Source organism: Podarcis vaucheri (assembly GCF_965113315.1).
Source record: "Podarcis vaucheri genome assembly, chromosome: 4".
NCBI classification, from domain to species: Eukaryota; Metazoa; Chordata; class Lepidosauria; order Squamata; family Lacertidae; genus Podarcis; species Podarcis vaucheri.
This window is the reverse complement of record NC_138762.1, coordinates 31,563,591-31,580,945: the sequence shown is the minus strand read 5'-3', so window position 1 is coordinate 31,580,945 and position 17,355 is coordinate 31,563,591. Positions and strand designations below refer to the sequence as shown.

General features: G+C 44.5%; 1 protein-coding gene across 1 annotated transcript in view; it reads right to left on the bottom strand.

The window, feature by feature from the left end:
- The window catches only part of ARHGAP31 (Rho GTPase activating protein 31), an 89,335-nt gene that overhangs the window by 15,966 nt on the left and 56,014 nt on the right, over positions 1 to 17,355 (bottom strand). The window contains exons 2-7 of the mRNA XM_082221537.1: positions 14,977 to 15,079; positions 13,845 to 13,989; positions 8,093 to 8,175; positions 6,908 to 7,015; positions 3,355 to 3,500; positions 1,154 to 1,352 (exon numbers count right to left, since the gene is read on the bottom strand). Of these exons, the coding sequence (XP_082077663.1) occupies positions 1,154 to 1,352; positions 3,355 to 3,500; positions 6,908 to 7,015; positions 8,093 to 8,175; positions 13,845 to 13,989; positions 14,977 to 15,079 (784 nt within the window). The remainder of the gene's footprint in view (positions 1 to 1,153; positions 1,353 to 3,354; positions 3,501 to 6,907; positions 7,016 to 8,092; positions 8,176 to 13,844; positions 13,990 to 14,976; positions 15,080 to 17,355) is intronic.

The following is a 17,355-nucleotide window of genomic DNA, read 5'->3' as shown; positions in this document are numbered from 1 at the left end:
TTTCTGTTCTCATGCTGAAGCAAAGTTCTTAACCTGAGGTACTATTTCTGGGTTAGCGGAGTCTGTGACCTGAAGCGTCTGTAACCTGAGGTACCACTGTACAATGCATAGCTGGCCGTGTGGGAGGAAGGAGAGTCTGACTGGAGCAGGCCCTTATGTTTTCTCTGCCCTGCCTCATTCTCTTTTTTCCTTCCCATGGGGCAACTGGTCTCTTCAATTCAGGGCCAGTCACTTTCTCTCAGCCAATACTACCTCACGGAGTTATTGTGAGGATAAACTGGAGAGAGGGAGAGCCATGTTTGCCACCTTGATTAACTTGCAGGAAAGGCGGGATAGAAATGTATCACACAAAATAAGGTGAAATGACCTCAGGCCTCTCAGGACTAAATTCATCACAGCCTCTCATTCAAGCTAATGCTTCTTTGGATTAATAAGTTTCCTGTGATAGTCTTACAAAGATGTTGTTATGCAGTGGCTGTAAGTTATTGCACACCACAGATTTGATTGAATACCCTAGGCACAGTAATTTAAGTAACTTGAAAGCAGCGCTGACAACTCTACGGAGGCCGGATGACATAAGGCTCACGTTAGCACTTCTGCCATCTTGCAAGAGTCTCCTTATTGTGCTCCCGGAATGAGAAGTTGGCCTCTCAGCTGCCCTTCACATACAAGAATAATTGTGAGGTACGGTAAGAAGAGAGAGAGAGCGGGGGCAGAGAGGCAGAGATGGACGCGGCATGTGTCATTGGGGCAGGTCACCAGCAGGTGGCTCTCTTACGACAGACGTCTCAAGAACCGATTGCCATTCAGCTCACGTTGATCAAAACTTGTAAATGAAGGAAAGTGGGAAAAGCCATTTCTCCAAAACAAGCCTATATCCGTCTCTTTTTTTCCTGACTAGTAAGAGACATTTACACTGGTGGGGAGCCATAGCTCAGTAGTGACACACATGCTTTGCATCCATAATGCCCCAAGTCTCCACCGATAAGCAACAAAGAATGGAAAACAACTGGAAGGGCCACGGAGGATCACGAGGAGCACTGCTTGGCTAGAAGAGGCTCTGGTCTCTGCTCCCCATGTTCACGTGACAAGGGGAAGCCTAGTCCATCTTTTGAGTCCAGCTTTCAGATAACGGAGAGATGGAGCCACTTACTTGCTGTCAGGTAGATCGAGGACGGTGTGGAAGAAGGAGCCTGTGACTGGAACGATTTCTGGCAAACTGTTCTCCCTCCGCTCCTTGCGGGCAGGATGGCAGGCAGACAGGCTCCGGGCCTGTGCTTCTTCCAGACTCACCAGCTTCATCGGCAGAGAGGTGGAGGGCAGCGTCAAGCTCTTCATAATGGGCTTGTTCTCTGGAAAGCGACAGGGATAGGAAATTTCAGAGTCCAGCCTGGTTTGAGGGTAGCAGAGCGGGAGAACGGAAGGTCCTCAGTGGGCCCCTCAAGCGTTTTCTTTTCTGATTGAACCCTTCCAGTGAAAACATCTTTTGGGAGTGTGCTTGTTGGTTAAATTCTCCTCTTACATAGCAATCTAATCCATTGCCTCTGCTTTCCACCCCAGCAGGTCCCTGGTCATGAGCCAGACCCCATAGTGCTTTGGCACGTATCTTCTAAATACGAGGCCTGAAGATCCCTGCTGAACTGAACTTTAGGACGGCTCAGCTCCAGCTCCGACCTTTGAGATGAATGAACTTTCTCCTCCCCTCCCAATCACTTCAGAGGATTTGTTCTGAAAATTGCTGCCTCTTCTCCTATTTGAGAAATGACAACTCTTGTTAGCAGGAAGTGTCAAAGTGCCAGGTCTGGAACTGGGGGGCAGCGGGGGGGGTGTGTGTCTCATCCACACTTCCGCTTGTCTTGTGCCTAGAAAGCACTTTCCAAGCATGGATTCACGTGGTTTTCCCCTTGCCCCACTAATTTCTCAGGGAAAGTCTGCTCTTTAGTGCTAAATCAGAGCAAACATCAATCCAGAGAAAACCCGAATTGCTGTTTGCTTTGATTAAGGGCTAAAGAGCAGTTTCCCCTGTGTGAAAGCAGTGTGACAAGTATGAATAAGGCCAAAGTCCTGTGGAGGCCATTTTTCAGAGCTGGTACTTTAGCACTTCTCACTAACAACAACAGTAAAGGTAAAGGTAAAGGGACCACTGACCATTAGGTCCAGTTGTGGCCGACTCTGGGGTTGCAGCGCTCATCTCGCTTTATTGGCCGAGGGAGCTGGCATACAGCTTCCAGGTCATGTGGCCAGCATGAATAAGCCGCTTCTGGTGAACCAGAGCAGTGCACGGAAACGTCATTTACCTTCCCACCAGAGTGGTACCTATTTATCTACTTGCACTTTGACGTGCTTTCGAACTGCTAGGTTGGCAGGAGCAGGGACCGAGCAACGGGAGCTCACCCCGTCGTGGGGATTCGAACCACTGACCTTCTGATTGGCAAGTCCTAGCTCTGTGGTTTAACCCACAGTGCCACCCGTGTCCCTTCTAACAACAACTGTAGTCACTCATAAAAAGGAAAAGCAAACACCCTCCCTAAACTTCCCTTGCAGAAAAACGGGGGGGAAGGACATTTTTCAGATGCTTCTGGGGGTGGTGGCAGGGGCACATGCCAGTGGTCAGTGTGGCCATAGGCATATGTTGGGAAGGCTTCCCACCCCTACAGTAAAAAAGAAAGGGTGGAAACAAGCAACACATAAGAGAACAAAGACCAGTTGGAATTAGGAGGAAAACAGCAGACTGTACCAAGCCAAGGTTGCCAAGGCCTATAAATTTAACGATGGGCTATAAATTTAAAACAACAACTACAGTATACTTAGGGTCTGTTTAGATGCTATTAGGGCCATCACACAAAAGCCATTTTAATTCGCTACTCAAGGCAACTGTTAGTATGGTGGCACCTCTCCTTTGGGGGCCACCACACTATGTAATATGTTACGTATTAGATGGGTGTCATCTCTGTTGCCTTTTTGGTCCTATCAAAGACTTTCCTCTTTCATCAAGTCTTCTAAGTGGAGCTCTTTCTCCCAGTCTGCATCTGCATTGCAACTAAATACAACTCTTTTTATATGTAGACTTGTTTTTTAATCGCTTTTTACACTTTTCTTATTTCATGGCTGTAAAAAACTGTTTCATCTTGGTTTTTTAAAAAATATTTGTGTATTTTATGGTTGTAACCCACCCTGGGACCCAATGGGAAAGAGCGGGTAAGAAATCTAAATAAAGAAATAAACGCCTGTATTGTTTTTTAAAATCTAGACTGTTTGCATGCTGCCCCATTAACATAATGTTCTCTGGGTGGCTTCTTGTGGATTTGGAATTGGTCATTTCTGACATGGAATGATTAGCTCAGAAGGACTCACCCTCATTTTCCTTCGGTTTGGCAGGGATGTTGTCACTGAAGATTTCGCCCACATGGTTCAGTATGAACTCAAACACCAGCTGCTGGACTCTCACCTCCAGGAAAGCTGCGTCTCCATTGCAGCCTACAGCCTCAATCTCCTTGGACCTGTGACACAGGAAAGGAGGAGGTTGGAAGAGCAATCCCCAAGCCATTGCTTGTCAGGAACAGAATCATAGAATCTCAGAATCCTAGAGTTGTAGAGTTGGAAGGGACACCGAGAAATCATAGAATCTCAGAATCCTAGAGCTGTAGAGTTGGAAGGGACACCGAGGGTCATCTATTGAAGTGCCAACCCCATTAAGCCTTCTCTGTACCTAGTACACACACACACACACACACACACACACACACACAAATCTCCCACTAACTAGATGTGATGTTAAATGCATCCTTTCATTTAACACCCAGGGTTGTTTTTTGAAAGATGCAAACTCTGTGTGTATGTGAGTGAGTGTGCAGCTAATAGTTATCAGGGTGACAATAATTATCACACTGAGCACCACAGAGGAAAGGTGGGATACAAGTATATAGTAAATAAATAAAGAAGAGCTGTTCTTTTAAAACATACTAAACAAATAAAATAGTGTAAGATTCCCCCCCAAAAAAAACTAATGAAAAAGAACCACCAGCATATCAGCAGAAACAAATGCATAGGCCTAAATCATTTCAGATTACTTCAAAGAGCATTCTGATCAAATGCTTATCTGAACAGCACTCTTTTAACTTGTCGACTAAAGACAGAAATTTATAGCCCAGACTTATCAGCAATGAACCAAAGAAGAGATCTTTAGACTGCAGCACATTTCTTTTAGTATTTTATAGATTTTTTGTTTGTTTGCTTGTTTTATCCCACTTTTCTGGAGAATCTCATTGCAAAGCAGTGTCTATGGATTTTGGTGGGACAGCAACCCCAGGGGAAAACGAGAAGGGCAGGGAATGGAAGCCTGGCTGAAAGCATGAGAGATTCTTCCATGGAACACTCTGTCTGGAAGCAATACTGCTGTCTAGGAGGCATTTTATACTCTCAAAAGACCTGGTGCATTCCGAGGCACTGATGTGACACAGGACATTGGGACTAGGGAAGGGCAAATGTGTCCATTTCTTTTTCTAATCTTAAATTCAGTTCACCACTTTTCTGCAACCATTTGTGCATTTGTTTCGGGGTTTTTAAAGTTCATGAATATTCACCAGCATTTTACTGCACATCCCTCTGACTATACATATTTTTGTGTGTAATTTTGCCTGATATTCTGTATTTCTGTATGACAGTTTCACAAATGTATGCATTTCAATGCATACTTTCTCACAATAAATGCAGTTACGCATGCATTTCTGTCACCGATGAACTGTAATGCAAAATTCAGAGAAGTGCAAAATTCAGAGCATGACTGCATTTCAGTTCATGGATTGATTGATTTGCTTTCTTTAGTTTACTTGTGTCCCACCTTTCCCCCAAGAGGCTCAAGGTGGCATGCATGGTTCCCCCCCTCCATTTTATCCTTATGACAACCCTGTGATGTAGGTTAGGCTAAGAGAGAAAGACTGACCCAAACCCACCCTGTGAGCTTCCTAGCTCTCCCAGATCCTAGTCCAGCACTCTAACCACGACACCACACTTAGGTATATATATTTGCATTAAAACACAAACTGAACTGAATTCCTCCTAGTCCCTAATTGGCACAAGGGACTTTCAGAGGGGCTGGGTCCACAAGAGCTGCAGATACCAGCTCCCACCATAACTAGCCTACCTTGCCAAGGGATTTCCCGGCAGGCCATTTCACTTTGCAGACTAAGCATGGTGTGATTCAGCTGCAGCAGTGCTAGTTACAGCTGGGGCTGGGGCAGCTTAAGATAATCCTCAGGATTTAGTTTATCTCTGAGTAGAACCATCACATCAAAAAAACATCAAGTGGGGATGGAAGGGAAAGCATCAACTGTGAGCATCGCAACTCCTCTTGGCGAATTTTGTGGGCCTTGTGCTTTTCCCAAATGCCTGTTTCTTGTTCTCCATCGCCTCGCTGGTATGGACAAACCAATCTCTCCTTCCACCCACATCCCCCCTCCCACCCCCAAACAGAGTAGCAGACAAACTGTTCCTTATCATGACATGCCAAAGTGTTACTGAAGACATTATCTCTGGGCAGCGAATCCTTTGTAAAGTTAATGGCTGGAGTGTGAGATAAAGCACAGAGGGGGCTTTTGCCGGTGGGATAGCCATGTAAGGAAACTACAGCTGTGCCTCCCGCTTCTTTCATGTTCTCCTTGGGACCTATATTTATAAAGGGAATTAGACTCCCATCAAAAAAGAGAGGAGAATAGATAGAATGAAAGATTTTGAGCTGTGGGTGTTCAGTAGATTTAACATCTCTTGCAGTTATCACGGGACCTTTTCTGCCTGGTTTGCAGTTGCTAAGATTGAGAGAGTTTATCCACCCAGGACCAGCTGTTTTCTTTGCTATTTATTTTTATTAACAAAATTTATATACCACTTGATTTTTTAAGAAGCACCTCTAAGCAGTTTACAAAAGCTGAGGAAGTTTATCTACAGTTATTCAGCTAGGTGACAATGCTCCTTATTTTTTCTTATGCTACTCTGGTTGCCAGGCTATCGCATAAATGAACCAGGATTCCTCAACTGAGCTTTCTTTAGCAATAGCTCACAAATGACTGTTACACATACACTATGGATGTCATTGACCAGGAACTTCATGACCATAAGACCAGTTGAAACAAATATGACATGTGACTCTTATCAGACATTTCTATTTTTCATAAAACATTGCAAAACCTAAATGTGGGAACTGGTTGTGTTCCAATATAATATCAAACCATAGTTTAGTGCTACCCATCTGGTTCTGTTTTCAACCAATCACACTTTTTCTTCCACCCTAACCAGGACAATCCATGGTCAGTTTAAGCTACAGCTGAATTACAGTTGAACTGCTAACCTAGCAGTTTGAACGCATGCCAGTGCAAGTAGATAAATAGGTACTGCTGCAGCAGGAAGGTAAACAGCATTTCCGTCCACTCTGGCTTCCGTCATGGTGTTTAGTCATGCTGGCCACATGACCCAGAAAGCTGACTGTGGACAAACTCCGGCTCCCTTGGCCTGAAAGTGAGATGAGTACTACACCCCATAATCTCTTTTGGCTGGACTTAAGCGTCCATGGGTCCTTTACCTTACAGTTGAATTAAGCAGTAGCTGAATTAAGCAGTAGCCCATGCACAGGGTTGGAGGCAATGGTGTCATCCTGCTGGTGCTGTCTTGTTGGAGTGAGGCGCTGGTGAGGTCAGATGAGTTCATCAACCCAAGCAACTCTGACCTTGCCCCCATCCTGCTCCAACCAATGCAACACTATTGTCACTGAGAAAATACCACTGCTTCCATACACCCTTGCAAGCTACCACTGGCTGGATCACTCTAGCCAGTTCTTGAACTTATTACAAACTCTAATAGACATTCTTAGTGCTCCCTGCATTGCAATGTGAAAGAATCAGAGCCTCTACTGTACCTGAGGAGATTAGGTGCCCACACTAAAGCGAGGTTCCTGGTGTGCATGTTAGTCGTGCTGCTGAAGGATGCTAAGTGAGTTAGGTGCTTGCTCAGGTATTCCAGGGTCCTGCAATGGTGTGACAAAGATAAAATCAAAACACCCACATTGAGACTTGCACATGCGGTTATGTCTTGGCCAACTGGGTCTGTTCAGAGAAGACAAGTGCCCAACATCCCGAAGCACCACATTAAATGTCTTAAATGAGTCAAGAGCTACAACCCATGACACTCATGCTAGCCCAATAACCTCTCCCCACTTGCATCCCTATTTCCCCTCGATCATCCCTCGCTTCTCCTCCTGCCAATCCACCTCTGCCCCCTTATCTCCTCTCTTCACCGAGTTGCCCAAAGACCATGTTGCTCCTTCTCACAATTCTCAACTCTTTCCATCGAATCACATTTTTGAAAGGAGGTAAGGAAGAAGCAAAGACCATCTACCCTGAATTGCTTGGGAGTCGCATGGGGCCAGCTGCTAGTGCTGCTGTCCGCCACAATGTCTACAGATGTGAAACTCAGAAGCAGGTCTACCAGTAGGGCAGAGCTGCAGCAACAGCCTCCCAGGACCAGCATTGCTGCCGCTTACCGAGACAGTGAAGGGGTGGCAAGGTTGGGGCTGGTGAGAGTGCTGGACTGGCTCCACTGGTGCACCATACATGCAGCTCCAAGCTCACCACTCCCTCTTTTGGTAAATGGCAGTGGCATTGCTATTCAGAGGCTATTGCACAGCTCCTGGTTACAAAGCAGAGTTCTACCATACAAAAAATATAAAACGTCTTTATTGCATTTTAGAAGTGGGTGTGACGAAATCAGCAATAGCCTCCCAGCAGGTACAAGGAACTGCTAACACCCGAGTAGCTCTGAAACATAAGATCAGCCTTTATTATAGGTAAGACCACTGCACAGAACTCATTCACAATTTGCCATGTGCTTTCTGTGGGTTTCTGGGGAGAAGAAGCTTCTAAGATAGTCATCTTTCCTTGAACAGGTGAATCAAGTCTGCCTAGTGCAAATAAAGAAAGGTGAAAATAAAGTAGTTGACTCACCGGCTGAATCCTTAGGTAATTCAGGTAACTACCATTAATCATTACTAAGATTGTCCCTAAAACTTAGAAGCCAAGGCTTAGAGGCCAGGTTTCTCTTTTACCTGTAATGAGATGGCGGAAGTTCCTGGATGGCATTTTGAATTTGGGCCAGCTGCTCTTCTTCTGGGAAGCACGATACTGCCTCCTGAATAATAGTAATAATAATAATCATAAAGTCAAAGACCTGTAGGACTGAAAAAGACTTCAAGGGTTAATTAGTGCATTACTTCCCGAAAGCAAAAATCACAAGTCAACTATGTCTAAACCAGGAAATTATGATTAATGCCTTCAGAACACAACAGGATATCAAGGCATCCTCAAACCATGGTTTATTATGCTGGCTTCTAAGCATCATTTTGCTGAAATGATAAAATGATAAACTTCCTAACTTATTTGCTCACTTGTAGCTAGGGAGGAGGACAGAAATTGGGTACATACCCAAAAGGCCTCTTAAGCTGAGACATGATTGCCTAAACGTGGCCAACATCTTTCTGGCTTCTTCAACTTCCCCCGCCCACTGCACCTTCCATTTGGAGACCCTCTGAGTACCAAATATAGGAAACTCAATGGATTATGTGTACACTTAGCTCACTGTTGTATGCTGCAACTGGCAGAGCTCTCTATAGTCTTAGGCAGAAATCTTTCCAATCACCCTTATGAACTAGAGATGCCATGGACTGCTGCTGAAACCATCTGCTCTACTACTGAGCTATGGCTGTTCTCCAGAGAAGTGGCAAGAAACCCCACCTAGGGTACCAATAGGGGATTTTCATCACAGTGGTACCTCGGGTTAAGTACTTAATTCGTTCTGGAGGTCCGTTCTTAACCTGAAACTGTTCTTAACCTGAAGCACCACTTTAGCTAATGGGGCCTCCTGCTGCCGCCGCACCGCCGTAGCCCGATTTCTGTTCTCATCCTGAAGCAAAGTTTTTAACCTGAAGCACTATTTCTGGGTTAGCGGAATCTGTAACCTGAAGTGTATGTAACCTGAAGTGTATGTAACCAGAGGTACCACTGTATTATTATTATTATTATTATTATTATTATTATTATTATTATTATTATTATATTTTCTGCCCTTCACTAATAATTACAAGAGGTTATAGCAATTTACAATTAATAACAGTCAAAACAGATTACTCACACGAATAGTGTGGTCCCTGAAAACCCACGTCTCAGGTGTCAAAAGCCAGCATAAAGAGGGGCTATGCAAATAGCAGCTTCAGAGGAAGGATTTCCCCCCTTCTCAGGGCATGTTCCCCATACTTACCACCCCCTCCCCTGTGAATGCTCTTTGCATTTAAAGGAATGTGCACGTAAAAGACAAAGGTGCCATCTCACATCCTGCCTGGTTGGGTCCTGAATTGCTGTTCTCTGAGCATGTCTCCTGCTAGGAAGAAGGCACACTCAAAGCAGTGACTCATGCAGATACTTGGGTGGCAGTGGCACCTGAGGGCATGCAATTCTGCTGCTTCTCTGCACCAGTTGTGATTAGAGGTCCATCATATTTGACTCATCGCTGCTCCGCCGTGGGTGGATACTTTGGGTTTCCTAATTAATTGCTCATAGCACATTAGCACGTCCCTTGCAACGCAGTCATGGGAAATGCTGTTTGTTCCAAGCCAGACCAATGATTCACCCACCTGGTGCTAATAAGAAGATGCTGGTTCCTTAACTGAAGCTCACACTGAACCTTTCACTTGAGTGGGGAGGAAAGGGTTGCCCAGAGACAGTCCCTTATTTGCAAAAAATCACTTCTGTAAATCCTCTCTCTTTTATCAGTTCTTTCTCTCTTTGTTTCCTGTCATTTTCCAAACCAGGTATGTTTGCTAAAATGAGAGGCGGAGAGAAGGGGAAACAGCACAAACAGAGAGCAATGCATCACTTTGTGAGCATTGCAGGAAAGAAAACCCTGCAATGATTTTCTGTATTTTCAATGAGCTCTCTTATAAAGTGTGTCGGGATGAAAGGGAGCAGAAATCTATGCTGCATTAAATATTCACTACCATAATTAGGCAGCTGTATACAGGTAGTGTAATTTGTATGGCACAAGATTGGAGATATTTGCTGTAATAACACCTTAGGAACGTGATCGTATAGTTTGACAGAGGTGGTGCATTCTGCTTCCCACACACTTCTCCCAGCATCCCATATTACTCAGTATTCCCATAGTTTTCTCACAAGGCAAGCCCTTAATCCCATTTTACAGATGTGATGACATGGGATAAGCCAGTGACTTGGCCAAGCGCAGCAGTGCTGGGAGACTGAGAGGAAGATGGGGTCAAAAAACAGAATTAGTAGCCTCTGCCTGCCATTGACTTTGGCTCTGCCTACTGTTGGCTGGCGCTGTGGGTTAAACCACAGAGCTTAGGACTTGCCAATCAGAAAGTCGGCGGTTCGAATCCCCACAACGAGGTGAGCTCCCGTTGCTCAGTCCCTGCTCCTGCTAACCTAGCAGTTCAAAAGCACATCAAAGTGCAAGTAGATAAATAGGTACCACTATGGCGGGAAGGTAAACGGTGTTTCCGTGTGCTGCTCTGGTTCGCCAGAAGCGGCTTAGTCATGCTGGCCACATGACCCGGAAGCTGTACGCCGGCTCCCTCGGTCAGTAAAGTGAGATGAGCGCCACAACCCCAGAATCGGTCATGACTGGACCTAATGGTCAGGGGTCCCTTTACCTTTACCTTTACTGTTGGCTTCCTTTCTGGTAGAGAGGTAATTCTGCAGACGCAGGTGAACCTGACTGCAACACTGTGAGCCTTAGTTTTTAATCTGCGTATGACATCCAGTATACATTAGTCACTTTTGAAATAAATAAATAATTGTGGTAGAAAACCAAGCTACTTAAAGCAGTCTTTGCCAACCTGATGCCCTCCACAATGCCCATCACACTCCAGCCTGTTTTTCCTGGGGCTGGCGGGAGTTTTTAGCCCAACACATTTGGAGAGCACCGGCTTGGCAAAGGCTGCTCTGATTATGCCTGAGGGTAGGCTGTATGCCTGGGACCCTTCTAATTTCTGGATCCAGCAAGTGTTTAAATCTAAGGAAGGATTCAAGCTGTCGTAACAGCCAGACACGTTTCTTGGTAACAGCCCTCTAAGTATAAGCCATTAAGGAAGTGGCTCTGTTCTAACTGGTGGTTAGAAAGACTAAGTTGGGAGTTGGTGTGTGTAACATAGAAGTTGGACACAGGCTGCAGACTGAAGCCTGTGAGACAGAGCCATGCCTGATTTCTGCTGGAATGCAAAACTGTGGCTGTGGGAGAAGCAAGACCTTCTTGGGGTGTTAATGCTGTGAGTCCCTCCACCGTAGGCACAGGCTGCATATATGTGTAAATAAACCATTCTGAGGAAACTTAACCCTAGGTAAGCACCTGGGACACCTGGAATCTTGCACCTCTCAGAGATTGGGTTGGTGTGCAACAGCTGCCTTAAGAGTTGGTAGCAGTAAGACAAGGTGAAGTCCAAAGCAGTATGAGTTTACAGTTCCTTGGTCAATTCAGAAGTGACGAGTGAATGGAAGTGGCGGTTGATGCCCATTAGGAGTGGCAAGGTAGAAAGTGACTAGCAGAAGGTGGCAGAGCCAAGTATTTCTAGTTTTGTCCCCACCTTCTACAAGGGCACCACTGAGACTCAGGGGAAGGAAGAAGGCAGGCGGTGCCACTCTCTGGACCGGGTGTAAGGAAGAAAGCAAGCAAGTAGGAGCTGGCTGAAGGGAAACTAATGTTGGCGGGGCAGTGCCCTATCTGCCCTGTGATGAACCAGCCTCCACTGGGAGAGGGGCCCTTGAAAGCGAAAGGTCACACGAAGGGACTGATGTTATGGCAATGGGCTGCACAGTCAGTCATGACAAGAAGGAATGCTGCTCTCAGTGACTGGATAGTAGAGAATAGAAGGAGGCAGAAGGGTTCAAATTATGCCCTTATCTCTGAGACCTCTTGGAAGGTGATTATCCAAATTGCATTTGGACTCTACTGAGTGAGTTCCTGGCTGAGAAAACATCTGGTCAAACAACCGTACTGGTGTTAACTGTTCAGCTAATTGACATCTTGCCTCTGTAATACTTATGATAATTATTACATTTGTTGACCCTATTACAGGACCAAGGAACAGCTGCACAGTGCAGATTTTGACAACAGAACTTCTGGCCTATTGCTATGGCTCCCCCAACCTGCTCACAACTTTGGAGCTAATCTGTACTCATTTCCCCCCTCCTGAATCAAGTCATTACATTTTGCATTAAAGTTGTTTGAAGATTTCTGCTTGGACAGTTTCCACCTACACCCACTCTCTGCATTCATGGCATGACAATTTTGAACCTGATTTTCCACTGCTGTGCACCTTGACTCATTAACTTCAGCCTAAGCAGGGAGGAGAAAGTAGCTGTGCCACCAGAAAATATGCTGCTTTCACCCATTTTGCACTGGATTAAGTGACAGTAAAAGCCCCTGCTGATAAAATTATAATAAGGATCCACTGGTATAAGAATTGTGAAAGAAGTTTTTTTTAAAAAAGAGAAGTTACCCAAGCCCTGCTTGGAAAAAATTTACGAACAGAAATAGTGTATTATGAATTCCCAGAACTGAAGATGGCTCTGGTTGCAAAAAATGTGTGGAGCCCAATTTTTATTTCATTTTTAAATCTTTGCTATTGCATTGATCTTGTGAGCATTATTGTGTGGCCTTTATAATCAACTGAAATTGTTTTTAAAGTATTCCTAAAAACAAATTGCAGGCAGTCCTTTATTATGATTTCAGTGTGCTACTATATTCCAGTAGCCTCCAACTTCTTCACATCCAAGACCTATCGTTAGTCCAAAAACAGCTGGAGAGGCAAGAATGGGGAACACTGATCTAGTTCAAGCTCCTGCAATGCGGGAATCTTTTGTCCAACGTGGGGCTTGAACCCACAACTTTGTGATTAAGAGTCTTATACTCTGCCAACTGAGCTACTCTTCCTATAGAAGAATCCTGTCCAAAGAATCCTGGGAACTATAGTGTGTTAAGGGAGCCAGGAACCGCAGCTCTATGAGGAATAAACTGCAGTTCCCTGGATTCTTTGGAGGAAGCCATGTGCTTTAAATATGCTTTATGTATATGACACATGTGTAAAGTAAATTAACAATCAATTCCTCTTCCCAAGGAACTCTGGGAATTGTAATTCTGTGAGTGTGGTTGGGGGGGGTCTCCTGACAACTGACAGCACCTTTAACAAGGCCACTTCCACCTTAAGGAGGAGGTGGGGTTGTGGTTACTCACGACCCCTCCATGTGCAAGGAAGAGGTGGTGTGGACAGTCCCGTGCGATTGGGGGTTCCTGGTTGCGTCACTGCCCAGGCGACCAATCAGGTCACTCCGGAGGTGTGGCCTGCTCAATTTAAGCAGGACGCAGATGGGAGCTCTCCCCTTTTCACGCTTCCAGGACTCCCTGCAGACAGCCAGGAGTCAGATATAGTCAGTTAGCTCCAATGCCTAAGCCAATATCACTCACAATCTGTAAACAATAAAGTTGTGGCCTTTTTTAGCCCATTAACCTAAAATACTGGTGTCAAGTGTCTTTATTCAACTTCGGAGGGGGGGGTCGGGACCTTGCCACGCAAACTACAGCTCCCAGAATTCTTTGGGGAGGCCACAAATGTTTAAAGTTTAATTATTAAATGTTTTATAGTGCTTTAACTGCATTGTGTGAATGTGGCCCTGGACTTCCAAAATGGCAGTACAGCCTATAAGGAAAGCCCACAGATGTTAAAAGTGTGGTGTGGGGCAAAGAGTGGAAGAGGCCTATCAGGAATGGAGACATAGCAGAAAACATCTCACCGTGAATTTCTTGTAGAGCTCATACGTGAGGAGGGGATTCGGTAGCTCCCTGAAGTATAACTTGCAGAGTGAGCCCACACAGTGAATGTCCTGGAGGTAAACTTCCCTTGTCAGGTCTGGGCATTGATCTGATCCAAACTCTTGCCTGAAACAACAGAGATGGAGGAGGGACAGTGGGTTTAACGAGCAAGAGATGGAATCAATTTGCATCTTGATTTATGCCCAGACAAAGGCTAAAAAAGGTGTACTGATTGGGCTGCAAAGATCTGATAATGTATTACCTCAGTGACGGGGAACCTGCTCAGCACCGAGGATCACCATGGAAACCTATCATAACCTTGAGGGCTGTATGGATTCTGCATATGCTAGTTAGACATCATTTCCATGTTTTAACTGCTATTTGCATGAAGATTATCTATGATAAACCACCGCCGAGCTGGTGGCCATAATTTTGCAATGGTCTTAGGGCTGGTTCACAGAAGGCCCAATTACACACGCTGTACACAAGCGCCTTTGCAGGAACAGCCCGTTCAATTTGTGTTCTTTCTCCCCCCGCCATTTTTATTTTAGGATGGAGAGAGACCTAGCTGAGTATATTCATAAGCAAGTCAGCACCGTCTGTCATCATCCATTCACCCCTTTCCTGCAGCAGGAAACTTGCAAGAGTGAGGGTTTAACCTGTAATGTACATATATAGGCCTTAGTTATACTATAAGGGGAAAAGGAGTGGGGCAAGACTTACTACCATAACCTAATGCCTATAAAACACAGAAGCCATGAGGATAAACCTCAGCTAGATCTTCAAAAATAGCAAAATGAGCTTTGGAGAAAGGAATGAGTTTTCTCAAAGCCCGTGCTCTATGATCCAGAGTCCATCTGCACAGGAGGGCAGTTGGACACATTGGTAATCTGCATTGCAAATGCCCTGTAAAGTTCAAATGACTTAGCTCTTGTTATAAATTCATTTATCGTGAGCTTTAAGGCTGCTCTGGAGTTGGCTTGCCATAGTTGGGTTGCTATCTATCGACCAAAAGCCAGCCACCCTCAATCCAGGCATGTTCATATGCTGTTCTAATGCAGTGGATGGTTAACACTTGGCCTTTCTTGCATTTGGTTCTCTTATTCACCTCACCTCAGTTTCTGGATGTTGGACGTCACTCCAGAAAGCCGGTAGATTCCGTCCACAATTCCGTGCGTCTCTATGAACTCTGCGCAGCTCTTCAGTACCGGGGGAACTAGAAAGAAAGAAAGAAAGAAAGAAAGAAAGAAAGAAAGAAAGAAAGAAAGAAAGAAAGAAAGGATTAACCACAAAAGGGAGGTCTTTCCCTGGGGTCCTCAGCTTGAATTATCTTTTATGCCATAATATGATCATTTACAAGGGTGGCGCTGTGGTCTAAACCACTGAGCCTCTAGGGCTTGCCTATCGGAAGGTCGGCAGTTCAAATCCCCGCAATGGGATGAGCTCCCATTGCTTGGTCCCTGCTCCTGCCAACCTAGCAGTTCGAAAGCACGTCAAAGTGCAAGTAGATAAATAGGTACCGCTCTGGTGGGAAGGTAAACGGCGTTTCCGTGCGCTGCTCTGATTCGCCAGAACCGGCTTAGTCATGCTGGCCACACGACCCGGAAGCTGTATGCCAGCTCCCTTGGCCAATAAAGCGAGATGAGCGCCGCAACCCCAGAGTCAACCACGACTGGACCTAATGGTCAGGGGTCCCTTTACCTTTATGAACATCTACAATGGCCAAAAGCTGATGAATAAAGAACACAAAGCTTTATTATTTGTTGCATACGTTTGCCACCTAAGAATATTGCAATCTCTGAGTGGCTTCCCATAAAGAGGGGATATTTATTTGCAGTATTTATAGCCCACTCTTCATCAAATGTTTTCTTATTAAAGTAATAAAAATAAACCCAGGAAAAAAATATACAAAATAACAAAATCATATAAGTAGGTCAAATAGACAACTAAACAATCATATCATGGGGTAAACAAGCAAAACTATCTTGCATCAAAAATATTATTTCCTATTTAACCAAATACTGAGGTGAAAATGAAGAAAACATTCAATTTGAAACAGATTAACCAACTGAACCTTCCAACAATATACTTCATTTACGGAAGCCTACTCATTCCCCTGTCTCTTAGACACTATTCCATGCAGACATACAGATGGATTGAACCAACAGCCGTAAAATCTAAGCAGATCTCCACACTTGTACCTGTCCAACATACATAAATATGAATTAATACCAAAATAAAAACGTGAAAACTTTGCAAAGAGGCTTATGTCTCCAGGCACTCGTTACAAATTCTCTGTATAATTAACCTGCAGTACAGTGGTACACATGTCCACTCAGAAGTAATTTTGGCTTGCTACCAGGTGAAGCCGCACAGAATGGCAGCCTAGGCTTTGGTTTACGGTTGGCATTTGGGGAAAGCATAGCTTTTGAGCCTTTAGCAGCTGTGTGGTAGGCAGAAATTCAACAGGCTAAGCCTTTTCTAAAAAGGAAATACAATTATGGGGAAAGCTTCACCCGTTCGCATTTAGGCATTCTATTGCATGCATGGCTGCTGGTTTATATTTGGATCCTCCACTCCATCTGCAAAAGAGGACACAAATTTGCTTATGTTACAAAGCCTATGCAAATTTTATGTGAGGGGGTGAGAGGGCCCAATCCACAAACAGTGCTGGCACCCTTGCTTTGGCACACAACTACAAATATTGGATCCAGCATGATGTGAAGTATGGATGGTGCAATGCTCACATTGTTTCTTCTCCCATGTGGCTTATGCTGTCTGCATAAAATCTGCGTTTTCCCACATCTGTGCCACGGGCAGGAAAGAAATGAGTTCAGGTTGTTCATTTGAGTCAAAAGTCTTGGGATGTGCTGAATGAACATATCCCAAATGGAAGGGGGGGAACCTCTAGGTGAAATCATCCTTAGATTATATCCTGCCTGTAAACAATAATCTTGCAACTGTAGACCTTAGCTTCGTATTATTATTATTATTATTATTATTATTATTATTATTATTATTATTTCTTCTCATTTCAGGCTTCAACGAAACAAATGGAGTAGGTCAGCTCCATTGAAGATAAAACAGTTACAGATTAAGAGCTCAGAAATCCTGAAAAGTACATTTTATAAACTGACAGGATCTACATGCGACAGTTTTCTACTGTCCATAAACCTGTCATCTGAATAATGCGGCTATCAAGAAAGAAAAATAACAGTCACAAATCTGAAATCGTTGCAAATCACTTCTTTCCTTACTCGGTGAGAGCATAAATTTGCAGCAGGAAATGGGATTACACTGAATACGGAAACCTCTTTATTTTATCTTATGCAGAACACATATTCTCTTAAGAAGCAACTTAGGCCAACAATACCCTCAAGCACTGTGAATGAACCTCACACAAACCAGTTTAAGGAGGCTATTTTCATCCACCCTACAAACAGAACCAAGGTAAGAGCCAGGTGGAATATACAAATTGCTTCCTTGAGTTTT